The 15,111-nt window shown below is 41.4% G+C and overlaps 3 protein-coding genes across 12 annotated transcripts in view; 2 read left to right on the top strand and 1 right to left on the bottom strand.

Moving 5' to 3' along the window:
• Positions 1-3,463: 3,463 nt before the first annotated feature.
• LOC130417473 (E3 ubiquitin-protein ligase TRIM47-like) lies at positions 3,464-6,138 on the bottom strand. Of its 2 annotated transcripts, XM_056743046.1 has the most exons (6): positions 5,282-6,138; positions 4,981-5,076; positions 4,645-4,878; positions 4,335-4,493; positions 4,011-4,080; positions 3,464-3,675 (listed from the first exon to the last, which is right to left on the bottom strand). In XM_056743046.1, exons 1-5 carry the CDS (start codon positions 5,864-5,866, stop codon positions 4,039-4,041), a joined length of 1,116 nt encoding a protein of 371 aa, XP_056599024.1. In that variant the 5' UTR covers positions 5,867-6,138; the 3' UTR covers positions 3,464-3,675; positions 4,011-4,038. The 2 variants fall into 2 exon arrangements, with proteins under 2 accessions (XP_056599024.1, XP_056599023.1); XM_056743045.1 differs by having other exon boundaries at positions 3,464-4,080.
• Positions 6,139-6,963: 825 nt separating this feature from the next.
• Positions 6,964-11,171, top strand: higd1a (HIG1 hypoxia inducible domain family, member 1A). 4 transcript variants are annotated; one of them, XM_056743068.1, is made up of 5 exons: positions 8,727-8,858; positions 9,023-9,217; positions 9,866-9,946; positions 10,130-10,264; positions 10,378-11,171. In XM_056743068.1, the coding sequence occupies exons 3-5, from the start codon at positions 9,871-9,873 to the stop codon at positions 10,464-10,466; spliced, it is 300 nt and encodes a 99-aa protein (XP_056599046.1). In that variant the 5' UTR covers positions 8,727-8,858; positions 9,023-9,217; positions 9,866-9,870; the 3' UTR covers positions 10,467-11,171. The 4 variants fall into 4 exon arrangements, with proteins under 4 accessions (XP_056599050.1, XP_056599046.1, XP_056599049.1 ...); XM_056743072.1 differs by lacking the exons at positions 8,727-8,858; positions 9,023-9,217 and adding an exon at positions 6,964-6,988; XM_056743071.1 differs by lacking the exon at positions 9,023-9,217 and having other exon boundaries at positions 8,789-8,858.
• A 511-nt stretch (positions 11,172-11,682) lies between these two features.
• ccdc13 (coiled-coil domain containing 13) overlaps positions 11,683-15,111 on the top strand; it is a 10,032-nt gene continuing 6,603 nt past the window's right edge. Inside the window, exons 1-6 of one of the 6 annotated variants that reach the window (XM_056743027.1) lie at positions 11,982-13,245; positions 13,340-13,456; positions 13,728-13,926; positions 14,323-14,471; positions 14,563-14,705; positions 14,818-14,889. In XM_056743027.1, coding sequence (XP_056599005.1) covers positions 13,730-13,926; positions 14,323-14,471; positions 14,563-14,705; positions 14,818-14,889 — 561 coding nt within the window. In that variant the 5' untranslated portion in view covers positions 11,982-13,245; positions 13,340-13,456; positions 13,728-13,729. Of the gene's footprint in view, positions 11,696-11,981; positions 13,927-14,322; positions 14,472-14,562; positions 14,706-14,817; positions 14,890-15,111 lie in introns of those variants that run through there. The other 5 variants (XM_056743028.1, XM_056743025.1, XM_056743023.1 and 2 more) reach the window with 5 other exon arrangements.

Genomic DNA, 15,111 nt, shown 5'->3' with positions numbered 1-15,111 from the left:
GACCCAATGATTATTGTTGTGATCTTTTGTTATTCATACGAATTGTGATGTTTATCATATACAATACATATACATCCCATTAAGGCTGAGAGAGGATTAAGATGTCGTCACATTTTCGCTTCTTTTCCGAAACAACATGGCGAATTCCATCTAAGAGGACCCGTGGTGTATATAGATATAAACAGCCTATTCTAAGGTAATATAAACATAACGCTTCATTATGTAAGGTCTAAAAATTTATGTAAATAACATTAATTGAAATACAGAATACAAAATAAATGTAACTGGCTTTTATGTTGCCTCGGGTATGAGGTTACTAGGTAACTCAGCACAAGAGTTGTTACGGTCATGGGCTTGAAATCTGTCATGGTTCCACCTCTCCTTGTCAGGTATTTCTTGGTTTAGAGGTGGAATCATACAGAATCCTCTGTTTCATGTGGGAGAGAGACGATTTCATCTCTCTCTTGTCTCGTCATCGTTCCTACCCTCCTGTTCCCTAGTTTGTGTTGATTAGCTTTCCTTGATTGTAATCCCTTGCACCTGTTCCCTCTTGTTATCTTCCCTATAAGAGTCCTCACGTTTCATTGTCTTGTGCGCGTTCATTGTAAGTGTTACCTTGCATGTTTTAGACGTGTCTGTATGCTGTAGATGTTTACCTTGTTCCTGTTGAGGTCTTGCCTGGTTCCTGTTAGTCATTGTTCCTTGTATGCTGTTTATCAACCCTGTGTCTAGTAAGTCTTAGTTTAGTGTTTGTTCCCAGTGTTTGTTTTGTAGTTTAGTAAGTTAGTGTCCTTGTTAAAGTTTATAGTTTCTCCTGTCTTGTTTTCCCCATTGTGGGTTTTGTTTTGCCTGTTTTGTCTTGTTATTTGTAATAAATAGATCTGTTTACCCCTTCACCTCCTGTTGTCCTGCCTTGCAATTGGGTTCCCATTGAGATTCATAACAGAATGAACGCGCCAAGAAGGAACCCAGCAGGTAGAGTAGACGAGGCGGAGGTTGCTGCTACCAGAGGCCACCAAGCCCACGTCTTGTTTGGCCTCAGGCAGCGGGGGAGATTCCCGACGGACTTTGCCCTGGACTTCCTGGCTGCAGCGCGGTCCTCGGGGTTCAACGAGGCGGAGTTGAAGGCAATTTTTAATAGTTGCCTCGATGAGCCCCTAGGACCCGCTGAGATGCGCCAGCTGAAGTCCCAGAGCTTCGCGGACACTGTCCAGGCCCTGTTAGATCGCGAGTGGTCCAGGGTGAGTTCTCCCACGGAGCTGTCCGCCATCCCGGAGGATCGTGCCCTGCAGATCGGGTTCGCAGGTCTCTCCTCGCCTCCTATAGCCACTCCACCGCCCACCAGTTCTGTTGGCAAGCGGGGGAGAAAGAAGAGGCGACAGCAGAGACCGCCGTCAAGAGACCGCCGTCCAGCAGAGACCGCCGTCAAGCCCGGCTGGCCAGCCGCCGCCGTCAAGCCCTTGCTGCCCAGCCGCCGCCGTCAAGCCCTTGCTGCCCAGCCGCCGCCGTCAAGCCCTTGCTGCCCAGCCGCCGCCGTCAAGCCCTTGCTGCCCAGCCGCCGCCGTCAAGCCCGGCTGCCCAGCCGCCGCCGTCAAGCCCGGCTGCCCAGCCGCCGCCGTCAAGCCCGGCTGCCCAGCCGCCGCCGTCAAGCCCGGCTGCCCAGCCGCCGCCGTCAAGCCCGGCTGCCCAGCCGCCGCCGTCAAGCCCGGCTGCCCAGCCGCCGCCGTCAAGCCCGGCTGCCCAGCCGCCGCCGTCAAGCCCGGCTGCCCCGCCGCCGCCGTCAAGCCCGGCTGCCCCGCCGCCGCCGTCAAGCCCGGCTGCCCCGCCGCCGCCGTCAAGCCCGGCTGCCCCGCCGCCGCCGTCAAGCCCGGCTGCCCCGCCGCCGCCGTCAAGCCCGGCTGCCCCGCCGCCGCCGTCAAGCCCGGCTGCCCCGCCGCCGCCGTCAAGCCCGGCTGCCCCGCCGCCGCCGTCAAGCCCGGCTGCCCCGCCGCCGCCGTCAAGCCCGGCTGCCCCGCCGCCGCCGTCAAGCCCGGCTGCCCCGCCGCCGCCGTCAAGCCCGGCTGCCCCGCCGCCCAGCCCTGTCCAGCCGGCACGTCAGCCGGCGCCCAGCCCTGTCCAGCCGGCCCGTCAGCCGGCGCCCAGCCCTGTCCAGCCGGCCCGTCAGCCGGCGCCCAGCCCTGTCCAGCCGGCCCGTCAGCCGGCGCCCAGCCCTGTCCAGCCGGCCCGTCAGCCGGCGCCCAGCCCTGTCCAGCCGGCCCGTCAGCCGGCGCCCAGCCCTGTCCAGCCGGCCCGTCAGCCGGCGCCCAGCCCTGTCCAGCCGGCCCGTCAGCCGGCGCCCAGCCCTGTCCAGCCGGCCCGTCAGCCGGCGCCCAGCCCTGTCCAGCCGGCCCGTCAGCCGGCGCCCAGCCCTGTCCAGCCGGCCCGTCAGCCGGCGCCCAGCCCTGTCCAGCCGGCCCGTCAGCCGGCGCCCAGCCCTGTCAAGCCCTCTGGGGCTCCGCGCTCTGGCGCGTTCCCCAGGGCTAGGACTTCCCCTCCCAGCCCTGCCCCTTCTGGACTTCCCCCGATGTGTTCTTGTTTGCCTCCACCCCCCCTCCCTTGTCTGTTATTTTTATTGTCCCACCCTAATCCACTCATTGTCCTTGCCTGTCTGCCCCTAGTCTTGTTTTCCATGTTTTGTTTGATCTTGTCTTTGTCTCAGTCTGCCTTGTCTTGTTCGTGCCTTTGAGGAGCATCAGGTTGCTGCTCCTTAAGGCGGGGGTTCTGTCATGGTTCCACCTCTCCTTGTCAGGTATTTCTTGGTTTAGAGGTGGAATCATACAGAATCCTCTGTTTCATGTGGGAGAGAGACGATTTCATCTCTCTCTTGTCTCGTCATCGTTCCTACCCTCCTGTTCCCTAGTTTGTGTTGATTAGCTTTCCTTGATTGTAATCCCTTGCACCTGTTCCCTCTTGTTATCTTCCCTATAAGAGTCCTCACGTTTCATTGTCTTGTGCGCGTTCATTGTAAGTGTTACCTTGCATGTTTTAGACGTGTCTGTATGCTGTAGATGTTTACCTTGTTCCTGTTGAGGTCTTGCCTGGTTCCTGTTAGTCATTGTTCCTTGTATGCTGTTTATCAACCCTGTGTCTAGTAAGTCTTAGTTTAGTGTTTGTTCCCAGTGTTTGTTTTGTAGTTTAGTAAGTTAGTGTCCTTGTTAAAGTTTATAGTTTCTCCTGTCTTGTTTTCCCCATTGTGGGTTTTGTTTTGCCTGTTTTGTCTTGTTATTTGTAATAAATAGATCTGTTTACCCCTTCACCTCCTGTTGTCCTGCCTTGCAATTGGGTTCCCATTGAGATTCATAACAGAAATCGCTTTGTTAAAAACTTTTTAGATTCCTCTAGTCTAGCAAATACTCCCTAGTGGTTCTGTGCCTTTTACTCATCTCCTGATTTTTTTGTTAATAAAAACACACACAAAAGAGGATTTGCAATAACATGCAAAACTGCAATGGATTCCATCACTTTAATAGCAATGTCAAAGTGTATGTTAATGGTGCAGGCTTAAATACGTGAAGGTCTTGCATGTAGAAATATGACAATGCTGTAGGCACACCAAAGAAAAACATGATAGCAGCTTCACATTTTGCTTGCAAGTGTGTCTGGAATGTAGTCCCCTCGCTGGCAAAACACTGAAGTCTGATGGAACAAAACAGAAGCACTAGGAATGGTATGATGAAAGAAAGTTCATCTGAAATTTTCCAGGCAGTTTTATCTACAAAGTGATATGTGCAGATGTTTTGTGTATCAAACTAATATGTCTCCACGAAATTAGCATGAACACTTTCAGCCAAAGTGTATTTGTCCATTCTGCTCAGGTGTGCCGCAAACTATTTTGGGCCCCTTGTATTAATCGTAGTCTGGGCCCCGCTCCATACGTGGTTGCGTTTGAGGGGGTCCATATTGCGTTCACATTCCGGGTCTGTGCGTGGCGGGGCTGCCTAAAGAGGTTCGCCATTAAGCCATAGGAATACCTATTAACTCCTCCAACCCCTGTGGTCCTCATGTTCGCTGCGTTTGAATCCGATGTGAACTGACTGAAATCTGATAGAGACAAAGACAAAAGTATTCATGGGAAATAGTAGTTAGAAGTTAGTCCTGTCATTGTTCTTATAATAAGGTCCCAGACATTATTATTATTATTAACTTTAAATTCTTCTAAACACTGTCTAAGATTCCTCAGATTCCTTCGGTTAAAAAATCTGTCTATTAGAAAACAAGCTCTGTTATTTATTTTATATTCGACCACAGGTGTAACTAAGAATATAACTAAGGACATAAACAGGCTTCTACTTTACCCTTTCCATATATCTTGTTAGCCTCCTCTCTACAGAAGTTCTCAATTTTTCTTTTAGTTGAGAGACAGATTTTCTCACATCACCAAAAGAGTGCCAAAGATCGACAGTGATGTTGTGTGAGACTGGAGCTTCAAGAGCTGCAGAGAGAGACTGGAAACTCTACAGAAGAGAAGATACAAAGACCTTTATTTTCTTCATACTTTATTCAGGACATGCAACTGTACTGGACTGTAATCGATCTACTGTAGCACTTTAACTGCCCGGATTATATTATATTATTTTAAATATTATAATATTACAGCTCTGTTACCTGCAGGAATTGGATGTGATTGTCTGTGCCTGAAAGCTGCTCCAGTTCAGCGTTTCTCCTCTTCAGAACAACAATCTCCTGATCCAGTTGTTTTAAGCTTCTATTAGCTTGACTCACTGCAGCCTTTTCCTGATCTCTGATCAGCTGTGTCACCTCAGAGCGACGTCTCTCAATGAAGCGGATCAGCTCACAAAAGATCCTCTCACTTTCCTTCACTGCTGTCTGTGCAGAGTGCTGTTAAAACACACATTGCAGTCGACTCTTTATACATCACACAACCTGTGATCCACAGTGAGACTGAAAGGTAGCTGAGCAGGTCTTCTGGTAAATACTCACCTTATAAGACTCCACACCCTTTTTTAGTCCCCAAATCTTCTTTTCGCTTTCCAGAATTATTATCTTGAATTTATTCTGTGTCTCTTCTAAAAGTTTCTGTAGAAAAACATTAATAAAACTGTAAAAAAATCTTTACTCATTATGTTTAATTTTTTGCATGGGACTATTAGAAACGAATGGTCCATAATGTATCTATATGTCTTGGAAAACTTTATAGTACTATTTTTGATATTTCTAACACTACCTATTATAATACATCAGATCATAGATGCTAGATTGTTGAATTGATTTCAGTTCATACCTGTTTCTCAGTCCTCTCTGCTACAGCTGTTGTAGTGTCGTGGGTTTTGTGCTCATCCATCAAACATGGATAACAAATGCACTTTTGGTCAGTGCGGCAGTAGATTTCCAGCCGTTTGTTATGTTTTGGGCAGATCATGTCATTAAGTTGCCCGGTTGGATCCATCAAATCGTGCTTTTTAACTTGAAATAATTTTTCATGTTGTTCAAGGTGATTTGCACAGTATGAGTTCAGACACTCCAGACAGGACTTGACAGCTTTGTATTTTCTCCCAGTACAGACACCGCACTCCACATCTTCATCTTCAGCATAACAGTAAGCCGAAGCAGTTGTTTTGAGTTTTGTCTTCTTCAGGTCCTCCACCAGTTCAGAAAGCATCACATTCTTACATAAAGCTGGTCTTGAAGTGAATGTGTGTCTGCACTGCGGGCAGCTGAAGACTCCCGTCTGATCCTCTCGATTCCAGCAGTCTGTAATACAGCTCATACAGTAACTGTGTCCACATGGAATGGTCACTGGATCCTTCAATAGATCCAAACACACTGGACAGCTGAACTTGTCTTGAGAAAAACTGCCTTCTGCCATTTTACTGTAAGCACACACGGATAAAGAAAAATGCGCGACAGCTTGTCAACACTTAAGTTTCAGTTTCCTTACAATTCAAAATTTCCGGGTTCTGTTTTGAGAAACGTGTGCAAATAAGGGGTGACTGTATTCGCGTGCACATTTAATAATAATGAAAGAATCCAGCAGGTGTCAATCTCTCACAATAGATGGCACATACTAACTTCACCACTACACGCGCCTGAGTCAACCTGTGATGCTATTAAACACCAAAAGTAAGATGAGTTAACTGTCCTTTTGAAGATTTAAAACATTCACTGTGCCCACTTATATAAGTTTAATGTTACAAAATGTCTGCATAAGACTTCAAATACAATATTATACACTGTAGAAATAACTTTATGCTACACGATCACATTATACACAAATATGAAGAATTTGGTTCCAAAATGAGATAACTCCGTTTAAAAATAAAAAATCATGTTTTTAAATTTTTTATCATGTTTTCACTGAGGTTAACTGTATTAGTTAGCTGTATAACTTGAGTTATTATGGCTTAAATCAAAACAAACCTACTGCAGTTTGATTTGTATTAATTGGAATTTACAATAAAAAACATGATTTCATTTTATCTCATTTTGGAATAAATACTAAAAGATAAACTCTTGTGTGCCCTAATATAACTTAATGTAGCCTATACTCGCATGTTTAGTATCGAAATCAGTCTCTTTAAGTTTCCTGCACAATGATGTATAGAATGTGAACCCGTCGTGCAACATATGTTTTTTATAATAACTTCAGTTAATAAGTTAAATTTCATAAACATGCAAGAAAGAGACAAAGAACGAATTTGGTGCTCACCGATGGGTGCTATACATTGGCCCGCTGAGGGCGTGGCGTATATGTGCTTAAAACCAGAACAGTGACCCCGGACAACCAAACCAGTCTTATGGGTCAATTTTTCGAACATTGAAAGCTGAATAAATAAGATTTCTATTGATATTGTCTGAGATACAACCTTTAAAACTCTGGAATCTGAGAGTGCAAAAAATTAAAATATTGAGAAAATCGCCTTTAAAGTTGTTAATCAGGGGCACTGTAGCAGGTCATCCACAGACGAAAAAAAGTTGTTACATATTTAAGGTAGGAAATTTACAAAATATCTCCATAGAACATGATCTTTACTTAATATCCTAAACATTTTTGTCATAAAAGAAAAAGATACATTTGACCCACACAATGTACTTTATTCTATTACTGAATTTTTCCCGTGCTACTTTAGACTGGTTTTGTGATACAGGGTCACATATAGTGACTCAAGTTATCAAGATAAAGTATAACAGTTCACTGTGAATGAACGTGACAGGAGGATCCACTGATGTTAATAATTGTGATTATTTCTCATACCACGTATTGCCTCGTATGTTTCTTCTACATGAGGCATAATCGCCTACTATGTAAAATAAGAAATTACTTCAGGGTGTTCACAGAGAACATTAATACTTGTATAATGGAATTGTGCAGTGTGGGCATTGTGAAATTTAATTTGTTATTACTACAGTGTTTTATTGCTTTGAAACAATGGGAGTACATTGGGAATAACGTGAATAGAAAACACGTGATTGTTGCTCGCCTTCATCATGAGCTTGCATCTCTTCATTTGCATCCGAATGACACAATTTAACTACAGACATGTGTATATAGCTACTTCTTTATATTTATTATTTTAATACTTTGTACAAGAGGCTATGGATGACTGTTCATCTACATGTAAGTTTGGTTCGACAGTATAAGCTCCTTCAACTGCTTTGCGCCAACTAGAGACGTATTTTTTATACAGTTCACCGTGTAGTATGGCCTTCATTTCTATTTTGCTGGCTGTGCTGATCACTTGTTGTACAATTTACCAGTGTAAACTCCATATCTGGTTTTACCTACATTTCGTGATTACAGTTTGCATAAACAAAATAAAACACCTTAAGACATCAAATAGTTTGGTCCATTCTGGTAATCAGATTAGCAGTCGTACAGGTAGAATGAATATGCATAACACAGTACAATCTTCTGTTATTTTTAAGTATTAACAATGTTATTCAATAAAAAGTGGTTGCATACATATGTTCACGAGTTCGCCCTGACAGATAAACAGCTCCGTTATAGGGATAGATTGGTAAAGCATGGGTATGCATGTTATGCGTATTGGCGTGTTGTGCAGGGAGTGGGCTCCGAGCTCACCGGATCTTTCCGAACCCGGAGCACTCTACCCTGGTCAGGGCAAGTGCGCCGGGCTCGGAACCGGCTCGAGCCCAGAACACAAACCCCCGAGGGTCCATCTGGACTGAGGAAATAAGAGGAGCTGGGGAGGAGGAGGGATGTTTATCTGGCAAGAAGCATCAGGTAAGACTGCTTGTCTATTTATAGTAGAGCTTGCTTAAGCTGATAGGGTAGGTGCTGTGATTGCTAATGATGTACCAGCCGAGATTGCATGCTCTGCTGATAGGTATTTGCTGGTGATTGAACGGCGTGCTGATTATATGCTTAGGTTCCTCCCGAACTTTGTTAATAAAACATCATTTAACAGCATCAATGTCTTGGGGTTCCGGCTTTATCGGGGGTCACATGTTGGACCTCATGCCCCCTTTTAATTTACAGTACATGATTAATATATAGAGATATTTCATTTCGACAAGTATGTTTCTCCATAACGCAACACATAAATAATAGATCAAAACCCGTACAGGTTTTCTTTAACCTGTTCGTTGACCTAATTTCACCCCAGGTGTATTCAAATAAGTGTAAAGCGCCTACGTGCCGCGCGGCACATTCTGTACGTAAACGCCCCTTTCCTGTGTGTATGTTGTCTGGGTGTGATACCGAATATTTGTAAATTCCTGGCTGTCATTGTTTACGAGTCAAGCCCAGCTATTGCACAGAACATTCTCAAACACAGACAAGGCATATAGCACGTCCACTCCCTAGTTATCGTCTACACACTGACAAGGAAACTTGTTTGGTGAGTCGGTTTTTGCACCTCTTCATAATAAAATACGGAAAACAAATAATTTAGGTTTGCGTTACACAGAATCTATGCTATATTTCCGGATGACCATTTTGTTCCTTAATGTTGTTTATTTATTTAGTTGATACATTTTTGACATTTTCTTTTATATTTAACAGTTTTGACGTGCCGTCCGTTTTAAATGAAGACTCTTGTTTTGTAATACTGACTCGCTGAGGTGATGCGTCATTGTTACGCAGTACTTCGTTACATCACTCTGTTCCCGTGCATGCTCGCTCTCACGCATTTCTTTAGGAACCGGAAGAAAGGCAGGATTACTTCTCTTAACGGACAGCTAACGTTACATAAATAAGGTAATTTTCTATTACTTTAAAATAAATAGCAATTCGGGATATGTTATTTACGAATATAACAGTTAACTTTGACATGATAATAGACAACAGCGGTCATTTTCTCTGTTTTGAGAGGCAAGCTTGTGTCACTGCTAACTCAACACGTATGAATTTATTTCAGGCTCACGATACATAAATTTCTACGTAAAAAGGCCTTTTGTATTGCGTCAACATACATCGTGAAATGTTAATTAGGAGCAAAAACGTCCCCTTTTCTATGCTTTGTGTAAAATAGTTTGACCTTCATGTAACATGTGTTTCGAATATGACTTTGTTGAATGTGATTAAAAGAACAACACTGTGAATCCTTAATCACATTTATTATATAATCCTGTACATCATAAAGCTCCATTTGATTACCAGAAACCAGTCTAGAGTAATAATATTTATTGACATGTACATATTTATGTTTTGTTGCATATTGCATGGAATTTAAGTTGAACTCTAAACAAACCTGAAAGTCACTAAATTTAAATGTAGTCTATGTAAACTTCTGATGTGTTAAGGAAGAATATAATGTTTGTTTCTTTGTTAGTATCATCGTGAATAATAGTGTTGTGGTGTTTCATTTCTGTTTATTATTATAATTTTTTATTCTGTTCCACTTAGCTAAGATGAACACGGTCGAGTATGAAGACAATGAATCCAAGTTCATCAGGAAAGCAAAAGAGAATCCATTTGTCCCTATAGGTAAACCATTCGTTATTTGTAATATTTTTCATTATTATTAATGGTCATAATCCTTGTTTCCGTCCAAATGTCTGAATTGTGTATTCATTTAAACAATGTTTTTAGTACTACTGCCTAGCAATTGATAACATGCATCGTGTAACTTTAATACACAAGATTACATACAGTTTGCTTTCTTTTAAGGGATGACTGGATTCTTTGCCATTGTGGCATACAGGCTGTACAAACTGAAGAGCAGAGGTGATATGAAGATGTCTGTCCACCTAATTCACATGCGTGTGGCTGCTCAAGGGTTTGTGGTGGGAGCCATGACTTTAGGTACGATCTAATGTTCACAGGATCACATAGCCTTTATTTACACATACATGCATATCAGGGCAGATACATGTCTTGTTGCAACTTTTGAATAACATCATCTGTTTTGCTTGCAGGAGTTATATACACCATGTACAGAGACTTTGTTATGAAACCTGCTGCGGCCCAGAAAGCATTAGAACAGAAGGCTTTGGAAAAAAAGTGAAGACCCTGAAATACCCTTAGTAGCCACCTCATATTAAGGTGATTCTTTGTATTTATTGCCCAAATAATTTAGGATTTGCTCTTAAGAACTCTTTAGACGTTTTCTTATTTAAACATTAATAAACTTTTGAGGTTGACAATGTGTTTGAGGAGGACAAAAGTATATGTTATTTTTAAATGTACATTGTATGTGGAGAGAAAGTGAATGTCTGCTATTACACATTCTGCACGCAAACTACAGCTCATGTACCTTAAGGTCCATTAAAAAACAGATGGAATAACATGGTTGTTGCCTTATTTTAAACCCATGTCCTTGTTTCAGTAAAGAGTTGTGGCATTAATGCCTATACACCTTGTAATTGAACCTTTTTATGTACAGTGAGGAAATGGCACATATCACATTAAGTGGGGACCTCACTATTGCTATATAAATAATGGTACTACAGTAGATCTTTGCAGATTTAATATACCTGCCATCAAAACAGGATGTTCATGCCAACATTTGTTCCATTTTGTTTGTTTGAGTTTAGAGTATTACTTGGTTGTTTGATTTTGAAGTGTAACTAAACATTACAGATATGCTTTCATATTTAAAAAATACAAAATGTTATTTAAAGAATGAATATATATTTAGGATATGACCTACCGCTGTGCTTATATTTGTTAATAAAAACAATGTTAATCAAATAAAGCTAAGTTCTGTTTATTTTTCTGCTCCTGTGTTCTTTCTGATGTAATCTGAAGTATGTTATTGAGTTATGTCGTAAAATAAACAGTGTATTCCGCATCAAATAGAACAACAGCAGTGCTGATGCATCACATAAATACAGCTGAACACAACACAGATACTTCAGTAGGAGCTTATAAACTGTAGCATTAGATTGTGTCTGACTTATTTAGATTGATTAGATGTTAATAACAGCAGAAAGTACTCCCAACTTTGTGTGGCAGTGAGATGAATTTCTGTAAAGAATGGCCGGCCTGTAAGTCTGTGGATAACATCTTCAAGCCTAATTCCAGCTTTAAATCATCCACTTTTCATTTAAAGGATGCACCTTTACCCATTCATGCGTTCATTATATGCTAGATAAACTGGGGAGCAAAGGACCCTGGGAACGTAATCCTGTCCAGTTCCCACTTGGCCAGCTGCGACACTTGGGCTGCATCCAAATACCCCCACTTGCGGTCTTGGCCACTTGAGAGCGCGTGCACTCGACAGCAAGGAAGAGCGTAAGTGTGTCCAATGTCTTAACAAATGTCAAAGGGCAGTGTGTTTAATGCAAACTAAACCCACACTAGCTTGAATTCCGCTACGGAGTGGTATTATGGATAAGCGTATCCCATCATGCATCATGTTCTGGATATGAAACATGAGACTTTTTCCTCTGGTCTCGAGATGTTGCGGAAAGCTTTCCAGTGTATTTTTATACTATCTAATTTGTTAAGGTTATATCTTTACTTAATCTATGTCTGGCTAACATGTGTTTTTCTATTCTTTAGGGTTAGGGTTCTCATTGTTGGCTATTAAATTCTCCAGTGGTAGACTTGGTATTGTTGTAATGTAGAGCAGAATTTTCACATATTGACTGGGGCTGTATTCAAGTATTCAAACTCTATACATATCTAGATGGTTCTAAAGACCAAGCAACTGGAATGACAGGAAGTTCCCAAGTAGCTCAGTGGTAAGAGCATTGAATTAACAAAGCAAGGTCGTGGGTTCGATCCAGGGGAATTGCACATATTTAGAAACAAATGTACAGGATAATGCAATGTTAGACGCTTTGGATAAAAGCGTCTGCCAAATGAATAAAAAGGTTAAAAAATAAAATGACTTAAGTGTATATACAGTTGAATCGTGTGCCATTTGGTTAGCTCTATACTTGATAGAACAGAATGAAGCAAAACAAGTTTTAGTGATTCAGCATCTGCTCATAACCTTAAATCAGGTGTGGCCAAAAATCATCAGGAATTGTTTAAAAAAGTACTGTTTAAAATCACAAAGATTAAAGAGGTCATAGGACACAGCTAAAACGAACATTATTGTTTGTTTTAGATGCAATGCTCATGTCATCATCGTTTTTTAAAGTTAACAGGAAGATGTGAGCATTGTCAGGTACCAGAAACCATATGTAATTGTTATTTTTGCAGGAATAGAACAGAGAGAAAAGACATGATAGGTGACATGTTAACGTAGGTCTAGTAGGACAAGAGCTTAAGGACATACTAGAATGTGGCCAGCATCAGTGTATTACCGCCACCTTCTGGCCTGGGTGTGTAGAGCAAACGTGACGGTAAAAATGGATCTTCTTCGGAACAGTCATTATTTAAGTGGAGTTTTGGGAACTAGAGAGATAAATACATTTTGTATATAAGACATTTACACGGAAATCAACGAGATGGATTTTATTTCTCCAAATTGTAAGTTACGTTACGCCATGAGGCTCAGCTCAAACAATCTATTCTGTTTACTTTTGCTCTGAAGGTTTAAAAGCTCACAGTGACTCCTTCGCGTCTATGATATGAACTGACGGCACACCATTGGTGTTTTTTGCTAATGTTTTATAATATCAGTATGTTTTGCACTTATTTGGCGATCATTTTATTCGTCGCATCATTAAACATTTGGTTAAAAGTAAACACCAGACAGCCATTTAAAGGCACTTAAATACCAAGGGATGGATGATTAGTACAGTGATTCTCAGGAGGGTTTAGAGCTTATCTTTGTATTTACTTCCTGGAAGAACGTTACCATGGAGACGGCGCAGTCTACAAATGGACGGGTAACGCTTGTCTAAACACAGCTAGTTTAACAACAAAAAGCCTTTAAATTACTGATAACACTTCTGTATATATTTCCTGTTGTTTATAAAAAAGATTATTCGGGATAAGCGAATCTTTTAAAACTCTGGCCAGTACTGAATCAGTCTTACCAGTTGTTGTCAATAATCTTAAACAGAAGATAGTAAGCAGTCTGTGCACTGAGGGAAAAAGGTAAAGTGTTTTTTATTTATAATGAAATGTATTAATGATGATTATTATCATTTGCTTCGCCCTTATTTAATGTAGTCTATGTCATATTGTCTTTTTACTTAACATAATTTAGTGAAATAATTGATGCATAATTTACTCTGCATACCTAAAAAGACCCGAGAACCAATGCTTTAAAGCATCATGCATGCCTGCTCTATCTCATTTACGACTACATTAGTTTGCATAAACATGGTTTTGACTGTGATGTTTTATGTTGTCTTTGATTTCGCAGTGATGAACGGTGACAGTGATCAAATAAAGGAGCACCTGAGGCTTCAGTTTCAGGCTCTTCAAGAGCAACAAGTTCAACGCGTCCAGAAAAGATTGGAGATGAAAAATGAGTTGCTCAGAGAAAATTCAGGCTCAAACGATCTGGACAATATGAACCTCAAAGAAGACGACGATGACATGATGGATCTGGTCAATGCAAGGTGACACGCTAAATAAAGGCACTGTGCTTCTGTTATAAATATGATGAACGTGGCTGTTAGACATGTCCTTTACCAGATCCAAAATGTATTGGCAGACACCTCAACTAATTTAGTTACCCATTAACTTTGTAACTTTTTTAACCTGTGGTTAAGTTCTTGATGAAGGTCAAAGTGGTGATAAATCAGCCTGTAAACATAAAATTATCTATTCAATTAGTACAGTTTTTATTCAAATTGTCCATACTTTTTATCGCAGCATGAAGAATTTCGCACATAAATGTAAATTTGTCTATATATTTCATGAGATTGAAATCATTACCTTAATTTGTCAGTATGGCTCTTTATGTACTGTATATTACTGTATATTGATGGAAAAGTCATTGTGGTTTCTTTCAGACTGATCCAGAATGAAAATGAGGAGTTGCATGAGCAGCTGAGGGAGCTGAGAGATGAGAACGGCAGACTCCATAAACTGCTGGGTGAAAAAGACTTTGAGATAAAACACCTGAAGAAGAAGAGAGAAGAGGAAAGGCTGGCTTTAGCAGGTAAGTGTTACAGAGGTTGATCTATGAACGTGTTTGATAAATGTCATTACCTGTGACAACCATGTGATTTTAAATCCTTCAACAACCCAAGGTACTGCAGGTCTGGCAGGAGAAGCTGCAGCGACCAAAATTGTAGAACTGTCCAAAAAGAATCGTGAAATGGCTGCGGAATTGGAACGAGAGAAGACCAGAAATAAACTAGCAAACAACAGAGTCAAACAATTGGAGAAAGAGGTAAAGACAAAATCTTTTATTTACGTGAGACAATCTGCAACATTGTCTTCATAGGCTGAGACTTTGGATGCAATACATTATTAAATAATTTCTTTTTGTGTCATTTTATAAGCTCCAGGCCACACTGTTAAATCATACTGGACAGAAGTCAAACCAGATGAAAGCCTCACGGACTGTGAATGAAGTAATATTGTTTTATTTTGTGATTTATTATTAAAGGGATAGTTCACCCAAAAAAATAAATTTCTCACCCTCAAGTCGTTCCAAATAATCTGTAAACATTTCTTTGTTCTGTGGAACACAATGAAAGATATTTAGTAAAATGTTAGCAATTGAGGTTTCTGGGGCACCTTTGAAAACCTTTTTTTACCAGAACTGTTAGTTTTCCTACATTCTTCAAAATATC

The sequence above is a fragment of the Triplophysa dalaica genome, chromosome 3 (assembly GCF_015846415.1).
Source record: "Triplophysa dalaica isolate WHDGS20190420 chromosome 3, ASM1584641v1, whole genome shotgun sequence".
Taxonomy (NCBI): Eukaryota; Metazoa; Chordata; class Actinopteri; order Cypriniformes; family Nemacheilidae; genus Triplophysa; species Triplophysa dalaica.
Note: the sequence above shows the minus strand (reverse complement) of the source record. Positions and strands in the feature narration are given on the sequence as shown.